Consider the following 22,938-nt stretch of genomic DNA (forward strand, 5'->3'; position numbering starts at 1 on the left):
AGAAAGGGCCCAGTTCCCAGCTGCTCTCACTGCACTTCTCCAACTCATCCTCTTAATGACCACCTCAGTATTCCCTCCTGGAGCTCTTTCAGAAGCACAGCTAACTCAGTCCAGTTTATCCTACACACTTGTTTCCCTGTGTAAGTTATCCTGCCTCCTTCCTACCATTCAGGAACTTAAACTTCTGATAGGCCAGTTGCACGTACCTATTTTGCATGTTTATTGACTTCTATGTAGCCATTTGGAAAGTAAAAACAAGCCGAAAAGTAAGAAAACACTGAAATAATTGGGTGGCAGAGAAAATTATTGTAGAATATATCAAAAAATTATGAGAGCATTTTATGGGGCGTGCTTGCAAAGTTGTATTTTGAGATGTTGTACTCAGAAAGGAAAAATCGTAACTTTTAAATCCAATCAGTACTAAAAAAGAAATGAATTAAGCACCCAATCTAAGAATTTAGAACAAGAACAATAAACGACACTGAAGGAAGTAATTAAGATAAGAAACATAAATTAATAACAACTTCAAGAAACAGCTGTTATAAAAATCCAACAGTTTGTTTTTTGATAAGGTCACAAAATGAACAAATCTATGGCAAGTCCAATCAAGAAGAGATGAGTAAAAATGCAAATACGCAACATTAGAAATGAGGAGCCAGGACCGTACATTTGGAAAAGATTAAGCTTATATTACTAGAGATAATGCTATGCTAATAATTTGAATATGTGGATTAAGTGAAAGATTTTATAGGAAAATATAAAACTCTAAAATGACTCAGAGTTAAAATACATAAAGACAATTGCAAATGCATGTGATTTGTAAAGTTTTATGAGAATTACTCTCCCTCAACAAGCTAAACTTGGAAAATTTTACAGGCAAGTTCATTGGAATTTTCAAGGAACAGGGTTTTTTTCCTATGCTTTACAAATGGTTTTTGAGCAAGGAAAGAGATTAATGTAGAATTAATATTGAACTCGAATCTCTATATGTCACAGCCTGATAAAGGGAGCACAAACATGGAAACTTGTAGAAATTAACATTTGAAAGAAAACTTTAATGATATTTTTTTCTCTTAGATCGTTTACCAAGGCAAAGTAAGGTTTATTCTAAGAACATAAAGATGACTAGCTATATGTTATAACTTTTTATATCTTTTTCCTCCGGTAGGGTAGGTTATGAAAGAAAATCCATTGGATTTTAGCAACAACAACAAAAAAATGCATTGATAAATTTTAATCTTTACTACTAATTAACAACAAAAAAACAATTATCATGAACTAGATATTTAAAAGATTGTGTTAACATACATATAGTTTTCCAAACCAATAACCAACATTAATTCAATGGTGAAATATTAGAGCACTACACAGTATCAGGATATCTGCAACACCTACTACCAACCAGTATTGTTCTGGAAATTCTAACCTAGTGCTTCATGGGTTAAAGTTATTTGATGGAAAAAAAATTTTTTTTAAAGCTGAAAACTCTTTTTTAAAAAATTTTTTTTTCAACGTTTATTTATTTTTGGGACAGAGAGAGACAGAGCATGAACAGGGGAGGGGCAGAGAGAGAGGGAGACACAGAATCGGAAACAGGCTCCAGGCTCTGAGCCATCAGCCCAGAGCCTGACGCGGGGCTCGAACTCCCGGACCACGAGATCGTGACCTGGCTGAAGTCGGACGCTTAACCGACTGCGCCACCCAGGCGCCCCTAAAGCTGAAAACTCTTAACATAGCATGGAACAAAGTTTGGGAATTGTTTTAGCTAACTTGATAAGGCAAAAATACAAAACGGACCTTTTCTCATTATTGGAAATAAGTTCTTATTTTTGGGTGAGAGCAATTTGCCTGTACAGCCTAAGAGAGTCTACTGAAAAATGATTAGAGCAAATGAAATAAAAGAATTGGTTATAAAATAGAGGAATCAACAACTTTCTCAAATAGCAGCAAACATTAATTAGAAAATAGAATAAAAAGTCCTTATCAAAAAGCAACTATGTAAAGAAATTACTCCATTCCCTCCCTTCCAAAAAAAAAAAAAGTGAGTAAGCCAAGAAAAAACCCCAGAACTTTCCTATGATCATGTCAGTTTGAATAATATAGAGATGGGTGATGGTTCCAAGTGGTAAAATTCAATATTGTCATAACTATAGTTCTGTTCAAGTTAATTTGTGAGGTTAGTGCAACTCCAATAAAATTTTCAGGGGAATGAGGTGGTTTGAAAAGACTGTTTCTACATTTCAACCATGAGAATAATCACAAGACTAAACAAGAAGCTTTACAGAATATGGATAATAATTTGTGTGTGTGCTGGGGCAAGGAGAGCTTAAGGTATTAGCTGTTTAAAAATATCTGAAACTCCCTTGTACTGCTGTGCATAAGAGGTGAACTGAAGGGCTCTTTGACAATATCAAATTATAGTTTCCTAAATGTGAAAGTATTAGGTATAAAAGGTGTAAGTTTGTTGTGTGGAAACAATCAGAGGTCAGAGATGAACGCAAGGTGTACATACAGTGTTGTTTATTTTCAAAATGATATTACTGGAAAGTTTGAAACCATTTGCTCAAGAGGTAAGAGAGGATTTGAGGACTTTGACGTTCGGAATACCACGGCGCAACTGCTGTGGTTTTTTTTTTAAATTTTTTTAAATTAAAAAAATTTTTTTTTCAATATATGAAGTTTATTGTCAAATTGGTTTCCATACAACACCCAGTGCTCATCCCACAAGGTGCCCTCTTCAATGCCCATCACCTACCCTCCCCTCCCTCTCACCCCCCATCAACCCTCAGTTTGTTCTCAGTTAAGAGTCTCTTATGCTTTGGCTCTCTTCCACTCTAACCTCTTTTTTTTTTTTCCTTCCCCTCCCGCAACTGCTGTGTTTAAATGACATGGGAATGTGATCACCCATATAAAAATGAAACAAATAAGTTTTATTAAAAATAGACTCTGGGTGAATTTTGAAGACTGCCTCTTCTTGTATTTTGTGCAGATTATTTCATCCCCCTAAGCTTTATTATGTACGAGAGTTATTTGCCCCGTGATACTGTTTCTAGGGTCAGCGGAGAGAAAGCTTGTAGAAAGTTTATCTTAATGCCTGGCACGTGATAAGCACGTGATAATGCGACCTGGGGTGCTGATAGGAAGTTATAATCTGTGTATATAAATCAAGAGATGAAGGAAATACACTGACATGTTATCAGTAGAGAGATTTTATGAGTGATTATTATGTCTGGCTTTATCGCTTCTGTACTTTCTACGCTTTCTACAATGAATAAGTAACTTTTATGAGAAATATTTTTTTAAAAGAAGAAAGTTGACAGGCAATATTTCTGGGCTGAGAGAGAGCTGTGTGATTCAATGATTACTAGTAGCTGGAAGTCCATATGTCTTTAGATTAAAATGCTAGAACTAACAATAATAGGTAAAAGGGGAATGCACATTATTGCTATTTTTTGACTCCCCTACTTTACCCATTAATATTTACTTCCTCTGATTTGGTTATCTCCTCTTAATTTCTTGAAGTAGTTTCCACTTTGTTCCCCAGTGAAGGCCATCTTTGCCCTTCTGGGCAAAGGTATTCCCGTGGGGGACCCCAAAAGCAGGAGTTCTCTGAACTGCCCCCTCCCCCTGGAACTCTGTCTCTTCTATTAAAAAACATTCAAAGGAAGGGGCTCTTTAACATTCATGACATCACCTCTCCTGCTTCCACTGTCCTCTTCCTCTTGAGTTGAGAGAACATCCTCTTCTGGGAAAAGTTTGTCCTGGCCAGGCGATGGCACTTCAATGTTTACATAAAGCGGTCAAGCTGAACCATGTCGGAACGCGCCTCACTGGGATTCAGACATGATTTCAAAATGACCCTATCTTCGTCTTAAGTTACTGCACAAGAGCCTTCCTCTGGAGTATCCCTGTCCTTCTGGCCTCATCAGGTTTCTCCAGCGTCCAACTTGCACACACCTAGCTGTTGTGTGGTTGACCCTTTGGTTCAATGGACCACAGAGAAGTGATTTCTACAACCTCTGGCAGGAAGTGGTGAGCCCTCTACTTATTGCTGTTAGCTTGGGCCCCGGCACTGATCCTTAGAGCTCCCCAGCCCTGTAGCCCATCCTCTGGCGAGAGCAACACCCCCCCCCCCCCCCCCCCGCCCAACACACACCCTGGAAGCGTGAGCAAAGGGAGAGGCATGGATGGCTGTGTTGTCTGAATTTCCTCCCACCACTTTGGCCAATGTTCACAGCAGATTCTGCTGTTAGCATCTCCAAAATGGTATTTTATTTATCCTATTTCTTTAGTGCCCTCTTAACATGGAGCTCTGTTAACGTAGGGAGACGTGGGAAGCGTGGGGAGACATGGTCTCTTTCCTCTGGGAGTCTTCACGACATGCTTGCATTGTTGAGCCACATCCAGCACCATTTACTCCTTGTTTCTCGGCATCCCTTCCTGTGTAGCCCCAGGCCCTATTGCTTGAACTGGTGTTCAGCAATACATTTCTTTGGGCTCTGTCTCATCGTTGCTTCTGGGTCTGTCTCCCTCACTGCACTTTGGTGTCCTTCAGGGTGGAGCTGTGTCTGTTTGCATCTGTACCTTCAGCATGAATCCGGGTGTCTGGAAAATGCTCGCTGCTTAGCAAATCGGTGTGGAGCGGGACAGGACTTGACAGCGTCTCAGATGCCGTGTGTCACATTCCTCCTGCTTAAAGCATTTTGATTTCCTTAACGTCCAAAGCTCAGCCCTTGGAACAAGAACCACTTATTTGTATCTGTCCAACTAGATATTGCACTTCTGTATGAGAAGCCAGTAAATGAACCAAGGATGTGTTTATAAGGCATGCAGATGCATCTGCAGTGGCTATCAATTCAGCAGAACAAATGAATTAGTCGAAATTATCCTTCGTGGTACCAAAGGAGAACCAGCCTCTTCCTAGTAAATACGCTTTGCTAGATATAGAATAATAACCCTGAGTGTGGTGACGCCAGAGCCTCCCCGCTGCCATCTGGAGCAATGTTCTTGCATGGTGATGCCTCATCAGCTCTGCCCTGGTTTCCCGCCTGCTCTGGGTTTTCTCCTCTCCCTGGCCTTGCTCTGTCATAGGATGATGCATGTCACTCTCTTCCCATCCTCTTTTCTTCCTGCCTGGCAGTTCTTGGCTTCGTAATGTAGTGTTTTTCCTTTTTTGCACCTTCATGTATTAAAAACTGTATGAATTGATGAGGATTCTTTTTAAAATTCGTTTATTTATTTTTAGGGAGAGAGCTGCAGGAAGGGCAGAGAGAGAGAGAGAGAGAAGAGAGAGAATGCCAAGGAGTGCACAGCCCGATGTGGGGCTCGAACCCACAAACCACGAGATCATGACCTGAGCCAAAGTTGGACTCAACTGACTGAACTGCTCAGGTGGCCCTCATTAGGATTTTTAAATAGAGGAAAACCTACAGAACCGGAAATGGTCTCCCACACAGATAAACCTCTGTGGTTGGTATGAGAAAGTAATATATGCACATGGATTAAAAGTCAGAAAGCAAAAATTATATACGATGTTAAAGCTTCCTACCCTGCCCATGCACTCCACGCTTCTCTCCCCAGCAATAATCACAGTTAACATTTTGGTGTATGTTTTTTTTATAAAATTGTTTTAAATATGATACACATCTATAGATAAAAGTTGAAATGATATATGTATATCTTCTCTATTTACGCGGAACAGTCCCAAGAAAAGTGCTCTGAACCTACCTTTTTTTCTATTTATTTTATTTATTTGTCCCATAAAAAATTTTGAGTACTTGACACACAATGTTACATTAGTTTTAGGTGCACAACTTAGTAAATTGATAAGTTTATAATGTTGTACGTTATACATTACAAGTGTGGCTACCCTCTGTCCCAGTACATCACTATTAAAATATCATTGACTGGGGGCGCCTGGGTGTCTCAGTTGGTTAAGCGTCTGACTTCGGCTCAGGTCATGATCTCGCGGCGTGTGAGTTCAAGCCCCACGTAGGGCTCTGTGCTGACAACTCAGAGCCCGGAGCCTGCTTTGGATTCTGTGTCTCCCTCTCTCTCTCTGCCCCTCCCCTGCTCACGCTCTGTCTCTCTCTGTCTCTCAATAATAAATAAACATTAAAAAATTTAAAAAAAATATCATTGACTGTATTTTTATGTTGTACTTTTTATTCCCATGACTTGTTCATTCCATAACCGGGAGCCTTCACCCATTTTCCCCAACCCCAAACCCCTCCGCTCTGGCAACCATCAGTTTGTTCTCTAAACCTTTTATTACTTAATGTATCTTAGAGATCCCTCCATAGGTACCTCTCCTTCTCTCCCATCTACCTTATTCTTTGTATCTCCTGCATAGTATTACATTATGTAGATGGTTTAACTTTCTGGTCCAGTTCCTTATTAATGGGCAGAGACTTCTCTTGAACTTTTACTGTTTCAGTAATACAACTGTGACTATCCCTGTACGTATATCTTTGAACAGTTCTGCAAAGGATGTGCATGTTTTCCATGTTGATTGTTGTTGCTAAATTGTCCTTCAAAAACTAAATTGGTTTTCACTAATTTAGATGTACCAGCAAAGTGCTTGAGTGTACTTGATTCCCTGTCAATCTTTTCTAGTTTTTGCCAGTATGATAGAAAAGTTTTCTCTCCTTGTTCCAATATTTCTTGGATTGTGTGTGAAGATGAGGACCATTTTGAATTTATAAGCAATCTGTACTTTATTTGTGAATATTCTCTTCCCATCCTTTGGTTCTTTTTCTGTTTGGTTGTTTTTTGTTTTTGTTTTTGTTTTTTCTCATTAGTTTAGATGAAGTCTTATCAACCTCCTCAGACCTTTCTTGAGCCTTGATCTAAAATTGTAACTGAGTCTCACCTCAGTGTGTTTAATCCTCTGCATAGGATTACAACTGGATATCTTTCCCACTTGTTTGTGGGTTTCTCTTTTTCTAGAGTAGAGACTCTTAATCATGGATCTCATCTGTCTTGTTCATTATTGTATCCCCATCACATAGATGCACACCTGGCTCATGATAAGCATTCAGGTGTTGTTGAGTGAATGAAAGAAGAATTGAATTAGCCTACATGGGTTATAAAAATTTTTTGTTTGTTTCCTAATTTTGTTTGTGGAATTTTTCCCAGTGGCAGCTTTGAAGTGTTTATGCAACCACATTTATCAATAATTTTCCTTGATGATTTCAGAAACTTCCTTGTTCCACATTTATAAATAAATTTACCTCTGCCTCCTTTAAAGACTCTGTGGCTCCATCTTCTAAGTTCAAGTGTTAGACGTCTATACAATTTATTTTGATATTTTAAAAATCTAGTTTTAATTTTTCTCACAACAGTTGGCTAGTTCCTTGTCACTCGTTGAATTGGCTCTCCTGCATGCATTTAGCATACAACTTTATGGTAAACTACATTTCCATGGGTTTCTGGCCTCAGTCAGATTGTTTTAATTGCCGCAGTTTCATGATATGTTTTCATGTTTGGCGAAGCTGATCTCTCTCCTTTCTTTTCTGTTTTTCTTGGTATGATTGCCTATTAGCTTTTTTCCAGATGAATTTCAGAATCATTTTGCCAAGGCTGAAAAAATATTTTAAAGCAATGCATAATAGTATTCACATATACTCAGAATATATGCCTTGTATAGTTTTTGTCTCATGTTTTGAGCTGATGAGAATTTAATTTGTTCAGAATTCATGTTATTAAACTTAGGATGGGCTGGATATCAGAAGTTGCTTGCTGGAGAAATGCATGTGAGAAGAGTTAGCATCCTTTGGCAAGAGGGATTTTGATTTAGGCTGGATATGCTCTGTTAGAACTTTTGAGTGTCAGTGGGTGCTATATTTCTGGATGTGGCGTTTATACTTGAGTGTGATGAACTACTGACGAGTTATCCTTAATCTTAACTTCCTGTTTTGGATGCATCTTGCAAGAGACACTAGATACAAAAAAAAGCCTAAACTTTAGTCTTTCTTTTGCTACTAATGAGCCATTTAGCTCTTGATAAGTTAAACTGAGTTTCTGATCTTGTTCCCTCATCTGTAAAACGAGCATAATCTGCACTCAATTCATTCACTCATCAGATAATACCTTATTTTTCTGCCTACCTTTGGGAGTTACTGTAAGGAACAAATAACAGAATTCTGGTAACATTTTTGTCTGAAAATGTTAAGTCCTGGTTAAGCATTGTTCCTTGAAAAACTTTTCATTTGCTTACCTCCGGTCCCCCTCTCCCCAAATCCCATCGAAAAGATGATAAAGGAAAAAAAAAATTAAAGCCATAAGCCAGGAAGAGAAAAAAAAAAAAAAAAACAAAAACAAAAAACAGGCCCGCAATTGCAGCAAAGAAAAGAAATCGGCAGAATTTCGGGAGCTGAAAAGTAGAGCAGAAAAAGCCAAAACTCATTTGCAAGATGTAGTGAGGTGCCAGTTGAAGCAGTCCCAGTGACATTCTGGAATTGGAGGCATGGTGCGTCCAGAGCTGGGGTTGAAAAGATGATGATGAATTGAAAGTCTAAATGAGGACCTGTAGGACCCCAGGAGCCCCTCCCTTGCCACAGTGAATGTTGGAAAACATGGTAAAGATGAGGGCTGAGGAAGGTGATGTACTTGGGACGGGAAGTTGGGACTGGGATGGGGGTAGTAATAGAGACATAAATCTTCTCCTATAGCAGGAAGTCAAAAGATAATATGTTTTTTAAAAGTTAAGACACAGAAGACTTTGCATGCTATTAAGAAGGAGGCAATTGAGAGGTGAAACGACACACAGGAATTGAAAGTGATTCTGTGGGAGGGGCGCCGGGGAGGCTCAGTTGGTTTAGCGTCTGACTCCGGCTCAGATCACAGTCTCGTGGTCTGTGGGTTTGAGCCCCACATCGGACTCTGTGCTGACAGCTCAGAGCCTGGAGCCTGCTTCGGATTCTGTGCGCCACCCCCCTCTGCCCCTCCTGCACTCGCACTCTGCCTCACTCTGTCTCTCAAAAATAAATAAATGTTAAAAAAAAAAAAGAGAAAGAAAGAAAGTGATTCTGTGGTTGATGGGGAGGACAGGAGCTTCTTTTTTTTTTTTTTTTAAGTTTATTCATTTATTTTAAGAGAGACAGAGACAGGGTGTGTGGGGGAGTGGCAGAGACAGCAGGGGGAGAGAGAGAATCCTAAGCAGGCTCTGGGTTGCCAGTGCAGCGCCCAATGCGGGGCTTGAACTCAAGAACTGTGAGATCATGACCTGAGTCAAAATTAGTGGGTCGCTTATCTGACTGAGCCACCCATGTGCCCCCTTTTATTTTTGTATAAGCCTTGGTAGTATTAATAACTAGCACGTTGCTTGGTAGACTTTTAAAACTAGGTACATGTATTATAGTGACAAAAAATAAAATGAAATAAATGACTTCATGCCATTGTAGAAAAGTGAGTCTCTAGCACAAGGCTTGCATAAATGCCTATAGAATAGTTAAGTGAATATTATTCAGAAAACTCTTTTTCCCTTGTTGATGGTGCTAGATAGGAATTAGAATTAAATAGTGTGCTTTATGGATTGACAAGTAATATATGTGGAATATCACAGTATATAAAACCAGTCTCTTTATTTTGAGGACTATAGCATGTCAGAAGGCCTTTGAATAAAGTTAAAAAAAACACAAAATGTCAGTCTGGACTTTGGATTTACTTTATACTTTTAATTAAGGAAGTTTTAGGGTTAAAAATACATGTGTTGGTATGTTTTTATCAAGACATGTCAGTATTTTCTCTACCAGAAAATTCTCTGACTCAGGCATTAATTTATGACACAGTCCTGATCACGCTCTTCCCTTTGCCTTTTTCTGTTTTTGAGAAGAGGTTAAAAATCAGTCTGCCTCAAGGAAGGCAGTTGAGTACTGGAGAAATCCTGGCACCTAGTTCTTTGGTTTAATATCAGAAACAGAGTAACAAAGTTTGGAAGTTGCCTCTTCTAAGAGAATAATTGGAATGTCAGAAGCAGAGATCTAGTTGTAGTAACATGATCTCCTACCTGAAGCAAAGTACCCCTCCAGGGAGTCCTGAGTTCTGCTGGTATTAGAAGTAACGAGTCAATAATCGGTAAGTTGGTTATTTTCCAGGATGAAGGATGTTTTACCAATGGAATTGTACTACAAAATTGAGTCCAACATTTATTTGCAAGTTACTATAAATTTGGGGGGAAAGAAATGCTAGAGAAATACCCGGAAATAGTACTGTGTGGCATTTCTTCAAGAACCAATTTGATTTTTCTTTGTAAGACACAGGTGAGTTTGACTCACATTGCATTTTCCTCTGTGTATGTTGCACCTATTAGTCTAATATCTTGAGCATGCACACTGGCTTTTTAATCTTACGATTTTACACTCACAGAGCTATTGTTTGACTGAGGCACAATCATTTTTGCTACCTACTTATGTAAGAAAATTCACATGGAAATGGTACTTAAGTAAAAGTTTCAAAATGAAATATTATACCAGCTAAGGTTAAATATGTAATTGATTTGGGTATCTTCTGTACAACCATGTTACTCGAAAGCCATATTTTAAAACTTTTATTGTTCTTAGAGTGAATTACTGGAATTTAACCGGCAGCAACAGGAGGAAGAGAGAACCAGAACCCACCAGGCTGAACACAAGAGGTATAAATGGCTAATAAAATTAGCATCTTTGGTTAAAACAATTGCTTATAAAGTTTCTGCAGTTGTTTTAAGACATCACTATAGTTATATTGAATGTGTTTTAGAACCTGTATTACCTTTTTAATCTTTATATTATTGGGTATTATATGTATATGAGGATGCCCACTGTTACACGCGTGGGCGCGCGCGCGCACACACACACACACACACACACACAATCCAGTTTTTCTGGATAGGTGGCATAAATTCACACTAGAAAACAGAATCATGCTCTCAAGCTATTTATTTGGGTTATACTTAATTTGCCTCCCAGGGAACAAAGCATTTTAATACTTTGAGATGATCCTTTACTGTTTGTAGACCATTTTAGAATAATTGAACTCATCCAGATGATGAGATACTCATACGAAAGCTCAGACAAGAACTATCTTATATTGACTAATATTGGGGAAAATAGCTTAAAATAGAACCACTAAGCAAATTTCAAGTACTCTCTGTCTTATTCCTAACACCCAGTAAAATATCATACTGATATTGGCCTGGTATACTGACTCACATTGGTATACTGATATGATAGATACCTGCCATATCTGTCCTTATTCTAGGATTCTCCTGGGAGCACTTGGGTTATCCTAGTTTATTGCAGTGTGGTTGAAGATCTCAGAAGTATTTAATGTAGAGGCTCTCGTGATCTAAAGGAGCAAATTCTTTTTCTAAAACCGAGTGCTTTCACTTACAGGTTTAACCTTCCCACTGTTGCTAATGTGTGGTTTTAAATTGTGGTGCTTTCATTTTGTAATTGAGACTTTAAAAAGTGTTCACGGAAGCTCCCAATTCTGCTGGAGCTGTGAACTATGGATGGTACTCATATTCTTTTGACTGGATTATTATTGTGCTTCCATAATCCAGTCAAAATAGTTTTAAAATGTCAAATGTGAATTTATATGTTTTTTTTCCAATTAAAAGAAAACATCAAAACTCTGAGACACTGGTTAGGCTATTTTGTTAGGTAAGGGGTAACGGTTACTGCTACCTTTGTTTTTGTTTTTATTTTAATAAAATAGGTTATAAACTAGCTTAGTCTCTTATTGGTTTTTCTCATTTTCTGTTTAAAATTCTTTCTATTAAAAAAAACTAAATAGGGGCGCCTGGGTGGCTCAGTCGGTTAAGCATCCGACTTCGGCTCAGGTCATGATCTCACGGTTTGTGAGCTTGAGCCCTGTGTCGGGCTCTGTGCTGACAGCTCAGAGCCTGGAGCCTGCTTCGGATTCTGGGTCTCCTCCTTTCTGTGCCCCTCCCATGCTCATGCTCTGTTTCTCTCTGTGTCTCGATAATAAATAAATAAATGTTAAAAAAATTTAAAAAAGCTAAATAGTGTATTTCTTTAACACCGGTTGTTAGTGGTAGCCAGTTATTTTTCTTTATTTCTCCCCCCCCCCCATTTCTCTTTATTTCTGAGGACTGATTGGATTGTAAAGCTTTAAACATCTTAAAGATAGTGTGATATGTCACATTAATAGGCCCTGTTGCTAAGAAATTCATCTTCAATGGGCCTCCAATAAAAATGCAAGTTATTTGATCAGAGGTGGAAAGGATTACTTTCTTGTTATAGGAAACTTGGTCCTCATTCTTTAAGTGTATTTCCATACTGCTGCATACCTAAATATTGGGGGGGGGGGACTATTTATTTTCTATACTTTATTTTCTCTTTTTATGGATTCTAGTTAAATATAGATACAAATTTAATAGGAAATCTCTCTGGGCAATAAACTCAGTAACCAGTTTTGAGATAACTGATCAAGGTTTTACACACATATTTTATGTTCTCAATCAGTTTTTGAAGGCAGTGTGTGTTTGTATTGGGCTTTAGAGTTTATAGTGAGCTTTCCCATATTATATGAAAATACTCATTTAGTAGTCTTATAATGAATAAAATGCTGTGACCATTTCTGCTGAGGGCAGCAACACCAACTGTGTGTGTGTGTGTGTGTGTGTGTGTGTGTGTGTGTGAGACGTAAGTTAGATTTTCTCCAGGGACATAATTTTATTGGAGTCAAAAAGACAATGTGCTTTCTACTGTTTAGAGGTGAGTTTTATAAGAGAAAGTTTATGGTATTCCTCACAAGTTTTTCAGTGTATCCAATACTGACTGAGCTTGGCTGCACCTGACCTGACCCATCATAACTTTTTGAGTAAGAGAAGAAAGTTGAAACCTCAGAAAGAAAAGACAGAGCATGAGGGTCAAGGACTTGAAAGGATCTGGGCCATGAGCTGCAAACTGGAGTGAATTGAATCAATTTATTGAAACTTGAACCATCCTTAAGTAGTTTTTATCCATATATATATATTTTTTAAATCTTTATTCACTTTTGAGAGAGAGAGTGTGAGCAGGGGAGGAGCAGAGAGAGAGGGAGAGACAGAATTCAAAGCAGGCTCCAGGCCCTGAGCTGGCAGCACAGAGCCTGACGCAGGGCTTGAACTCACGAACCGTGAGACCATGACCTAAGCCGAAGTCAGACGCTCAACCGACTGAGCCACCCAGGTGCCCCAGTTTTTGTCGACATTAACCCTTAGAAGAAAATCCAGAGTACTGCAGTAAAGGGCATGCACTTTCTAACGCTAGTAAACAAAACTATATAAACAGGTACTTTTTCTTTTGTTTGTTTTTCTTGATTCCTATTGAGAATTCAATCTTTTTAGTAAGTGATGTCCTCTTAGTAACTGGTGCTCAAAAGTGAATCATACCACTTGCGTACATGACAAGCCATCAGTCCTCCCAGTGTGTGAGCAAACTGAGAGCAGTGGATGACGGGCTGTTCTTCAGCCGGTACTCACCACCTTTGGGGGTTTCATGATGCAACTGCAGTCACAGAAGCAGACAGATGTGGGGACCACGCACCTGCATGATTCATTTATTCACCTTTTACGTATCAAGGCACACTGTGTGAAGGCTTTGTTCTAGGCACTGGGAACAGGCGTAAAATAGAGAACATCCCTGACTGCATGGAAATTACAATCTGGAGACAAGAAATAGAAGTCAACAAGTTGATAGCAGTGGTATTTCAGACAATGATATGTACTGTGAGGAACACATCCGGGGTGAGATTAAGGGAGAGATGGGAGGTCATAGTTCCTCCATGAAGAGGTAACATGAAAGGACAAGAGACCATCACATAGAGATTGGGGTCCAAAGTATACACTTAGATGTCCCCTGTCATCTGGTATGGGAGAAAATGCAAAGGCCCTAAAGTGGGAGTGACTTTGGAGTTTGAGTCTTTAGTGATTGGATTGTAGATGGTGAGGAAGAGAATACGGTGAAATGAGGTTGGTGGGAGCCAGGAAGTACAAGGTTTTGGAAGCCAGTGATTTTATTCTAAGACTAATGGGAAATCACAGGAGGGTTTTAAGCAAAAGGAAGGCATGATCTCTTTTATAATTTAGTCAGGTGGTTGTGTGGAGACCAAATCATAGAGGGTGGGAGTGGAAGCAAAAGCCAGGCCTGAGAGGATAATGATTTGGACTAGAATGATGGCCATGGAAAGAAATGGGTGAATTCAGGATGTGTTTAGCAGGTAGAGTCAACAAAACTTCTAGTGGTTTGGATGTGGGGTGGATGGGGGATATTGAAGGAAAGCCCATCTTTGCTGACAAAAATACTAGATGAAAACAGTCCCAGGTACATGGGCAATCCAGAATACCCTTGGTTGTGTGGTTAAGGAGGATGAGGATCAGTTTTCTCTCTTTTCTTTTTCATCATGATAAGTGTACTCTTTAATCTCTATCATCTATTTTATCCATACCCCACCCACCTCCCCTGTGGTAACCATGTTTATTCGTGATAGTTAAGAGCTTGTTCCTTGGTTTTCCTCTCTCTCTCTCTCTCTCTCTCTCTCTCGTTCTTTTTCCCTTTGCTTGTTTTGTTTCTTAAATTCCACATATGAGTGAAATCACATGATATTTGTCTTTCTCTGATTTATTTCTCTCGGCACTATAACTCTACCTCCATCCGTGTTGTTGCAAATGGCAAGATTTCATTCTTTTTGATGGCTGAATAATATTCCCTTGTGTGTGTATGTATGTCCATTCATCTATCAATGGACACTTGGGCTGCTTCCATAGTTTGGCTATTGTAGATAATACTTCAATAAACATAGGGGTTCATGTTTCCCTTTGAATTAGTGTTTTTGTATTCTTTGGGTGAATACCCAGTAGCACAATTACTGATCATAGGGGGTAGATCTACTTTTAACGGTCGTATTTCTCTTAATATTCAGGTCTCTAACTCAGTAACATACTGTTCAATCTGCATGCTGAGAAGTCTAGAAAAGGGGACATAAATATCATACTCTTCAGTGAACCAGGCTGACTAGAATATGGCACTTGGGTATACTTTATGGTGAGAGAGGAAAAAAGAAAAACCTTTCTAGCAGCTAAGATGTGACTACCACCTGATAGGTCTTGAAGTTGTTGAGAAAATAGCAGCCCAGTAAGCCAGAGAGAGCATTCTGGGTCAACGTGCAGTTGGCATTTTAGCTAGCACTGAACATTTCAGCTAGGCACAAAACAAACTCAGCCTCTGGCTTTGCCACCCAGCAGTCATTATCCTCAAGGTTCCCAAATTCCCCAGTCATTGACTTATAGCCACCTACCATGACTACTTTCTGTTAATCTTCATGACTGAAAAGGAGGCTGTGAATGGGGCCTGCCTACCCTTCCTTCCGTAAACATATACTGATCTGCTGCTATGCATCAGGCACTGTGTTTCTTTTCTTTTAAAATATTTTATTATTTTGGGGAGAGCACAAGTGGGGAAGGGGCAGAGAGAGGGGACAGAGGATCTGAAGCTGGGTCTGCACTGACAGGCTGACAGCAGTGAGCCAGATATGGGGCTTGAACTTACGAACTGCGAGGTCATGACTTGAGCTGAAGTCGGGTGCTCAACTGACTGAGCCGCCCAGGTGCGCCAGACCTGTTTCTGCCAAGAAGCTTACGGTCTTAATGATGCTATTCCTTAAGAATCAGTTGACATCATAGGGTACCTATTACAGCATTGTTTCTTCAGCTTCCACGTCCCTGACTCAACAATACATGGGCAACTGAGAGCATGGTGTTGCCTTTAATTTACTTTTTTTTTTTTTAATTTTTTTTTTCAACGTTTATTTATTTTTGGGACAGAGACAGAGCATGAACGGGGGAGGGGCAGAGAGAGAGGGAGACACAGAATCGGAAACAGGCTCCAGGCTCCGAGCCATGAGCCCAGAGCCCGACGCGGGGCTCAAACTCACGGACCGCGAGATCGTGACCTGGCTGAAGTCGGACGCTTAACCGACTGCGCCACCCAGGCGCCCCTAATTTACTTTTTTTTTAAGTTTGTTTGTTTATTTTGAGATAGACACAGTATGAGTGGGGGAGGGAAGAGAGAGGGAGGGAGAATCCCAAGCAGACTCCATGCGGCCAGCACAGAACCCAATGTGGGGTCCGAGCTCATGAATCATGAGATCATGACCTTAGCCAAAACCAAGAGCTGGATGCTTAACCGACTGAGCCACCCAGGCGCCCCTAATTTACATTTTTTAATTCAAAAGTTGTAATATGTAACACACAGGAAAGTCCATGGATTAATTATGGGGGGAGCCTCTAAGTAGCCAGCTCTAGAAGTAGAATACAACCATCGGTTGTATTCTGACCTTTATGATAATCATTTTCTTGCCTTTCCTTAAGGTGTCAACTCCTATGTGTTAAATTTAATTTTTGAAATCAGTTGCTGCAAGCATCACCAAACACGAGGGAAAGCTCTGCCCATTCTTTCTTTTGAAAGGTCGAGTTTCCCTTTTCTGATATTTCCCCTTTCTTATGCTCTCTTCCCATTTTCCTTCTACTCTTCACTTACAGGATTTACTTTAGCGAGACTGACAGTGGGGTACAGGGCATACGGGAGGGACATCTGTGTTGCAGCAGCAATGCCACAGAGCTACTTCGGGTTCCCCTTCACGTTTTAGGTCTTGCTGAAGCTTCTGTCTTCCTTCAGCCTCCGGAGCTCACACCTGGCATGGCCCGCAAGGAGACAGTTGCTCGGGAACAAAGCTCTTGTTGAACTGGTAGAAGATGAGGGAATGAAGCTCTGAAGTTCAAAACTGTTCCCCCTCTGCCCACATCTGGCACCAGCTCCAGCCGATGGCTCGTAACAGCCTGTCATATTGTCATATGGTTAATGTGAGAAGAAGTTTCTGTAGATTTCTTCTAAGCGGTGGGGGTAGGGGAAAGCAATCCCCACAGTCAGTTCTTACAGCACCTTAGGTTCTCAAAAATCTCTCAGCCCTGTAGCACGCTTTCCACTTACACACATTTTTCATTGTTTTAAAGGGTAAATAATGCTTTTCTGGACCGACTCCAAGGCAAAAGTCAACCAGGTGGCTTCGAGCACTTTGGAGGCCATTGGAATATGAATAGTGGTAACAGCTGGGTGAGTTTTTTCTTGTCTCTTAAAAAAAAATCTTTGAAAAGTAAAAACAATGAGAATTTTAAAAATATGTTGGGCCTTCTCCCAAGATATTATTTTTTTGGTGTGCTATTCAGCTGTGTGATGGGCATTCAGCCAGGGTGATTACTGTAAATTCCACAATAGTTTCTAGAGAGAAGGAGAAAGTCCAGGTTTCAGCTCTGGCCAATCACAATAAAAAATGACACCTGCCCTTTGCTCTCAGGGTAATTGCCTGGACTGTAAGGATTTTTTTTTATCACCCCTTTCCCAGACGCTACAACAAAAACAAATGAAAAAAAATGTTTTCAAGAAGACTTTAAGTGCAATATGGTTATAAAAATAGTAAGCATTCTCTAGTAATATAGTCTTTCGGTGAAACTACCACATCAAAGAAACCAGTATTTAATTTTTCACTACAAAATGATTTTTAAAAAACCCTACAGCAAAAGGCACTTTCTGAAAATGAAATGTCTTTCTGGATTTCTGTGAAGAAAACATTGCAACTGTGTTGTAATATGTGTTTAATGTGTTTTGCGTGCACAATATATCATCGAACCCACACCAGATCTTCTGAATGTATGATTGCAGGGTTTGCAACGCGTACAGAATCAAAACTAACTATAGTAGGTTTTATAATTTAATTTAAGCCAAGTACATATGTACCTACTAAAAGAAATGGAACAGGTAGAGATCTTTAAACTGGTAAAATACAACAAAACAAGTGCTTGCTGGCCCAGAAACTCTAGAGATCACCCTTTAATAAATATTTGATGGACAAAAGATAATTTTTGAGAAGACAATCTGTTGGAAATCTTATGGATGTTTTCTTGAAAGGCATTTAGTAGTTAAAATTGATGGATAGATCTAACAGTTTTCAGCGTATACACTGGGCATGTCTTTCCATAATGCGTGCCCATGTGTATCACTGTGGCATTGAGAATAGGGACAAGATGGAAGAACAAGAAAAGAATCAAAACACAGTATCTTTCCATCATGAATTACAATTTACAAATTATTGACTTCCTTGTAAGAATATATGAGTAGGAGTCATGTGGAAAATGGGGCATTGTGAGTGAGTTTGAGACGTTATCCAAATTCGTGGAATTTGTATGTTGTGAAACACGACTGGAAGTTTGATTTTGGACAGGACTTGGGAACTGTCTGCAGGTTCTCTCCTCTACCTACCAACTCTCAAAATTTAGAAACTACTTAGAAAAATACCTGGGATTGAGGGGAGGATAATGGGAGAGAGTAAATGAATACCACATGGACTGCTGTTAAGGGAATGAGAATTTAGGAATCTGGTTCACCACTGACCATTGGTAGGCCTTATGGAAGTGAGCTATGAATCTCTGCTTAGATTCTTCATGGGTAAAAAGAAAGGAACACCATTTTCTCATGATAGGAGTGAAGGCTATTAAAGTTTCCTTAGTAGGACAATCAGAACCAAGTCCAAAGTGGTTATCGGCTCTTCCCTTACTTGAAGGAAGCTGTGACAAAGATGAGAGTTTCTTCAGGCTCCCGACTCCACCTCCCTATAGACATCCTTACCTATATGCCTATTTTTCCTTGGAGACCAGATTCTTACTCCTCCACCTACTGAGGGACTTTGCTCTAATGACACTCCCCTCTCTTCTGAATCATCAAATATTCATCTCAACTAGAAAATTCCCATCAGCATAAAATAGAGATACAAATTATATTGATATCCCCCTCCCTCTTGCTACTGTTCTATTTCTTTGTTCCTCTTTCAAGCAGAACTCCAAGAGGTATCTGTCCTTCAGCTTTTCTAATTTCTTTGTTCCCATTTCTCTTACACTTATTGAAATCAGAATTTAGACCTTATCCATCCAACCATAATGCTCTTGTCACGGTCACTTACAATGTCCACATTACAAAGTCCGGTGGTTATTTTTCAATCTTCGTCTTTTGATGTACCAGCATCATTTGTCATGGCGAGTCATTCCCTCCTCTCTGAAACTGTTTACTTGGCTTCTGGGGCACTAGTCTGTCGTGAGTTTCCACCAACCTCAGTGGCTACTCCTTTTCATTCTCCTTTGCTGAATCCCCTGCATCTTGTCCTCTCACCATTGGAGCACTCAGAGATCCACCTTGGACCGCCTTCTGAATTTTATGTTCACTTAATACCTTGGTGGCCTTATTGGTTATCATTACGTTAAATACAATTTTTGTGCTTATTACTCCCGTGTTTCTTTTTTTTTTTTAATTTTTTAATGTTTATTTTTGAGAGAGAGAGCAAGCACATGAGCAGGGGAGGAGCAGAGAGAGCAGGAGACACAGAATCTGAAGCAGGCTCCAGGCTCTGAGCTGTCAGCACAGAGCCCGACGCGGGGCTCGAACTCGAGAACCACGAGATTATGACCTAGGCTGAAGTCAGACACTTAGCCGAATGAGCCACCCAGGCACCCCTTAATACTCTCACATTTCCAATTCCAGCCTCTACCTCTTCCTTGACTCCAGACTTGCATTATCGATTTGTCCACACAACATCTCTACTTGTATGTCTAATGGACATTTCAGCCTTCACATGTCTAAAACTTGGTAGGACATGATTGTCCTACTAAAGAAACCTTTGATCCGCTCTACCCAAAGGCTCCATCTGTACTCTTTGCTGTTTATATAATGGTACAACCCATCTCACATCTCATAACTGATCCATCAACAGATCTTTTTTTTTTCTTTTCCTTCAAAATATATACAATCCAGTAGCTTCTCACCACTTCCACCACTATTACCCTGCTTCTAACCTCCATTGTGTTTATCTAGATTCTCGAAAAAGTCTCCAAGATGGTTTCATTGCTTCCACACTTAGCCACTTAGAACCTATTCTCAATATAAGAGTGATCCCTTTGGAACAGAAGCCAGATCCTGTCACTTTCCTGCTTAAAATCCCCCAGTGGCTCCCATGACTCTCTAAATCCAATGGAGTGAAAGCCAAAGTCCATATAGTCACCTACGGGGTGCTACCTGATCTAGACCCCACTTTACCCCGCTGGTGCTCTCCTGCCACTGCCCTTCTTTCTCATTCCTCTCAGCCATGCTAGTTTTCTTGCTTCTCTTTGAAAACTTAAGGACCTGGATGCTTTCACCTTAAGGCCTTTGCACTGACTGCTCCTTCTGTACCTTTCTCCATATGATTTATTCTCCAAGCATTTTGTAGAATTCCACCCCATTGAGGTTTCCTTGGCCATTTATTTAATGCTGCCACCTGTGCCCTCATCCCTGGCTCTAGCCATACGTTTTCCAACCTCCACTTCCTTTTCTCTGGCACTCTGCAATTTCTTACATCTTTCTAATATTATTTGCTTATATATATTGTTGACTGTTTACTCTCAGTCTCTCCCTGTGATAATGCATGTTCCGTATTGTGTCAATCAGGGTCCTTTGATTGTTTTGCTCACTGATCTATCCCAAGCATAAAACAGTAATTGGAACTTAGCACAGACACAAGGAAACAGGTGGCTGTGATTGAAGGTTGGCCAAACAACAAAGATTTAGGACCAAATGATTTGATATACCAAAATGCTTAGATACCAAATTGAAAATAGCTATGTATAAAACATTCAATGGACCAAATTTTGGATTTGAGACAATAAGGGAAAACAAGAGACAAAGACAAACAAAAAGATTTGAAAAAAGGACAAAATAGAACTTCTAGGAATAAAGAAATTTAATCTTTGGAATTAAAGCACTCAATGAACTCATCACAATAAAAGGAATTCGAATTAGGAACTAAATCAAAATACCATTTCTCATCTATTATTTTGGCAAAAGAACAAAAGTTTGGCAATATACTCTGTTGGCAAGGCTGTGGGGATAAAGGTTCATTCACACACTGTTGGTGAGAATTCAAAATGATGTAAACACTATCTAAATTAATTTGTCACTGTCTTTTCATAAAATAAAAACCAGACCTAGACATATTGCAGAAAAGTTGTACGAAACGTTGAAGGAACAGATAATTTCAAATGTCTAGAAAGTTTTCCAGATAAATGAAAAAAGAGAAAATTTTCTCTCAAAGGATTAAGCAAGTGAATATAACTTGAATCAAAATTACACAAACACTATACAGAAAAAAATATATGTATGTAAGCTCACTCATAAACAGATTGAAAATATCACAAATTTTGACAGATTTATCACAAATTAAAAAACAAAAAAAACTGAGATGGTTTATCTCATAAATTATAGGAAAAATACCATATGATCATCTCAATAGATACAGGAAAAAGAAACAACTTGATAAATATCCATACTCATTTGTGGTAAAAATTGCTAACAAAGGAGGAAGAGAAATTACATTTCTTTAGCTAATAAACTGATCGAAATTGTATAATAAAAATACATCAAAAGCATTTCCTTTAAATCATATATAAAGGTTGAAAGGAAAAGAAACATTTATAATTAATAGATGATACAATCATTTACTCAGAAAATCTGAAGGAATTGATATTTAAGTTATTAGAATAAACGAGGAGCCAACAATGTTGGTAGATGCAGGATCAGTATGTAAAAACTCACTTCATTTTTATACATTGTGAATAAACAAAAAATTTAATAAAAAGATAAAACCAAAAATGCACATAACCTTTAAAAATATATATAAATTTTTTATAGAAAGACCCTAAGGAACAAATGAATGAAGAAGTTATACCTTGTTTAATGGGTAGAAATAGGAACGAGCTCTCAAATTATCTATAGATTTCATTAAATCCTAATCAAAGCAAAGAACCAAGAATAGCCAATTCACTCCTAAAGATAAAGAAATATGTACGGGGATTTAGTTAAATATTTAATATGGTCTGGAATTGGCCCAGGTGGACCCAGCCATTTCTGGAATTCTGATGTATGACAGAAGGCAGAGCACATCATTGGGGGAAGATGAACTCTTTAACAAATTGCTGGCGGGACAAATTGAGAACCCACATGGCATTGTAACCAGTTAATTCCAGGTGGATTAAGGCTTATAAGTAGAAATGAAGACTTTTTAGATTTTAGAATAGACTACAAAATTGAGGATTTTGTAAGACCCCAGGTATAAACCAAAAACTAATGATAAATATGCATTAAAATGAAACATCTGTTCATCAAAGGACACCGTACAAAAGAAAGAAGTCACATATGAAGATTTTTTAAATAAGTGGACAAAATGTTAGTATACAGAGGTGTTTAGACTCTGTCAGTTATTTAGAAGTTGGTTGCTGACACCTGAGCTACCCTGGGAATGATCGAGAGGAGCTCACAGATAGGGCTTGGAGGAAATACTGGAATCGGTAAAAGGTTCAAAAAGAAGAAAAGGAAGAAGGCAGAAAATATGACAAAACAATAATGAAAGCCAAAGAGAGAAAAACTTGATTTTTGAAACATCATATAAGCACTTAAGTAGCAGGCCTTTAATAAGTATATTTTGGGTAGACAAATGAGATTGATCTTTATCTTTAAATCTTTAACATTTAAGTCACATTCTTCTCATATTGCTTTATATATATGTATTTTTTTCTTTGATAATTTAAAATTGCTGTTACATTTAAAACAATTTTGGTTTTCTCGACCCCTCTACTTTTCATGATGTACGTAGGGTAGGATGTTGAAAGAATCACTTCAAATTCTCTTTGATGTCAGTAGGTGAGACCCTTTGAAATGCTGTGGAACCCTAAATCCTATGTCTTCAAGGGCATTTGAGCATTTGCCATGACCTATGAGGCAACCTGAGATTTTAGTTTCCCAGAATGTTAGAACAGCGATAGTCTGGATGCCAAGTGTAACTTGGCCCCAGCATTCTGGAGGCCTGATGGAGAAT

General features: G+C 39.0%; 1 protein-coding gene across 2 annotated transcripts in view; it reads left to right on the plus strand.

Moving 5' to 3' along the window:
- Window positions 1-22,938, plus strand: part of EPSTI1 (epithelial stromal interaction 1) — a 98,386-nt gene that overhangs the window by 74,441 nt on the left and 1,007 nt on the right. Inside the window, exons 11-12 of one of the 2 annotated variants that reach the window (XM_030311438.1) lie at window positions 10,563-10,636; window positions 17,000-17,139. In XM_030311438.1, coding sequence (XP_030167298.1) covers window positions 10,563-10,636; window positions 17,000-17,139 — 214 coding nt within the window. The remainder of the gene's footprint in view (window positions 1-10,562; window positions 10,637-16,999; window positions 17,140-22,938) is intronic. The other variant, XM_030311448.1, reaches the window with a different exon arrangement.

The sequence above is a fragment of the Lynx canadensis genome, chromosome A1, assembly GCF_007474595.2.
Source record: "Lynx canadensis isolate LIC74 chromosome A1, mLynCan4.pri.v2, whole genome shotgun sequence".
NCBI classification, from domain to species: domain Eukaryota; kingdom Metazoa; phylum Chordata; class Mammalia; order Carnivora; family Felidae; genus Lynx; species Lynx canadensis.